The 949-nt window shown below is 55.2% G+C and overlaps 1 protein-coding gene across 1 annotated transcript in view; it reads right to left on the bottom strand.

Annotated features, from left to right (window-relative positions):
• Positions 1-949, bottom strand: part of ZNF385C (zinc finger protein 385C) — an 11,098-nt gene that overhangs the window by 3,588 nt on the left and 6,561 nt on the right. The window contains exon 3 of the mRNA XM_009894436.1: positions 436-508. Coding sequence (XP_009892738.1) covers positions 436-508 — 73 coding nt within the window. The remainder of the gene's footprint in view (positions 1-435; positions 509-949) is intronic.

The following is a 949-nucleotide window of genomic DNA, read 5'->3' as shown; positions in this document are numbered from 1 at the left end:
TGCTGCGGCCGGACAGACGGCCGGACACAGGGAGGACGGGTGACGGGGTCAGCCCTGGGCCACGGCCGCTCGGACACGTTTCCAGTGCAGCCACCTCCCCCGGTGACATTCATCCCCAGGGCCACCTCGGAGGTGGTATTTTTGGCCGGGTGCAGCGCAAAGCTGCTTTCCTCCTCCTGCCAGACTGCTCTGCACACAAATGCATTCAGGCCGAGGTATCACTTCGCTAAGACATCACCGCGCTGCGCGGCCGAGATAAGGACCCTGCTCTGATTAAATGCATCAAGTCACTTTTAAAAGAAGCTTTCAGGCGAAATTTATGACTTCAGAAACATACAATGAATTGCTAGCTGTAAAAATAAAATAAAAAAGTAACGATGGTGGGGAGGACACGTCTCCCATTGTAACCTAACGGGTGTCTAACACGCAATTTACATTCACGGGCTCCTTTCTCCCAGCGAACGCCGAATAATGAAGTGCGCGTTGATGGGTTCATGCCTGCACCGAACTGATAAAAACAGACACAAAAGAAAATCACCCGAACATTTGTGTACTCCGCAGTCAGGGACAAAGCCACATTGTCCCCAGAAACAACTACAGTTTGGCAATTTATGGAAACTAAATCCAATATGAATTAAGACACTGTATCGCTGTGCAGCACGGATTAATTTGCACAGTGCTCTCAGAGGCCGGCTCAGGCTTCCCGCGCTCCGTAGGAAGAAGCATCCCTTCCCTCCCCCCACGGCTTCCCAAGGGCTGGGAACGGTGTCCGGGGCCGGGCAGCGACAGGCGGGTACGTGGGAAAGCCAAGGGCCCGTCGGGGCGCGGGACCTCATTAGCAAACACAATAAACTTCCCCAGCTAACGGGGCTGGGACGGGGCTGGGCTGCAGCCTAAGTAGGTCACCCGTCACCGCCGCCGCTCTGCGCAGGAAGACAAGTGGCGTGGG

The sequence above is a fragment of the Charadrius vociferus genome, unplaced genomic scaffold (assembly GCF_000708025.1).
Source record: "Charadrius vociferus isolate BGI_N301 unplaced genomic scaffold, ASM70802v2 scaffold1551, whole genome shotgun sequence".
In the NCBI taxonomy this organism is placed as follows: domain Eukaryota; kingdom Metazoa; phylum Chordata; class Aves; order Charadriiformes; family Charadriidae; genus Charadrius; species Charadrius vociferus.
The sequence above is the reverse complement of the archived record's forward strand: the minus strand, read 5'-3'. Positions and strand labels throughout refer to the sequence as shown.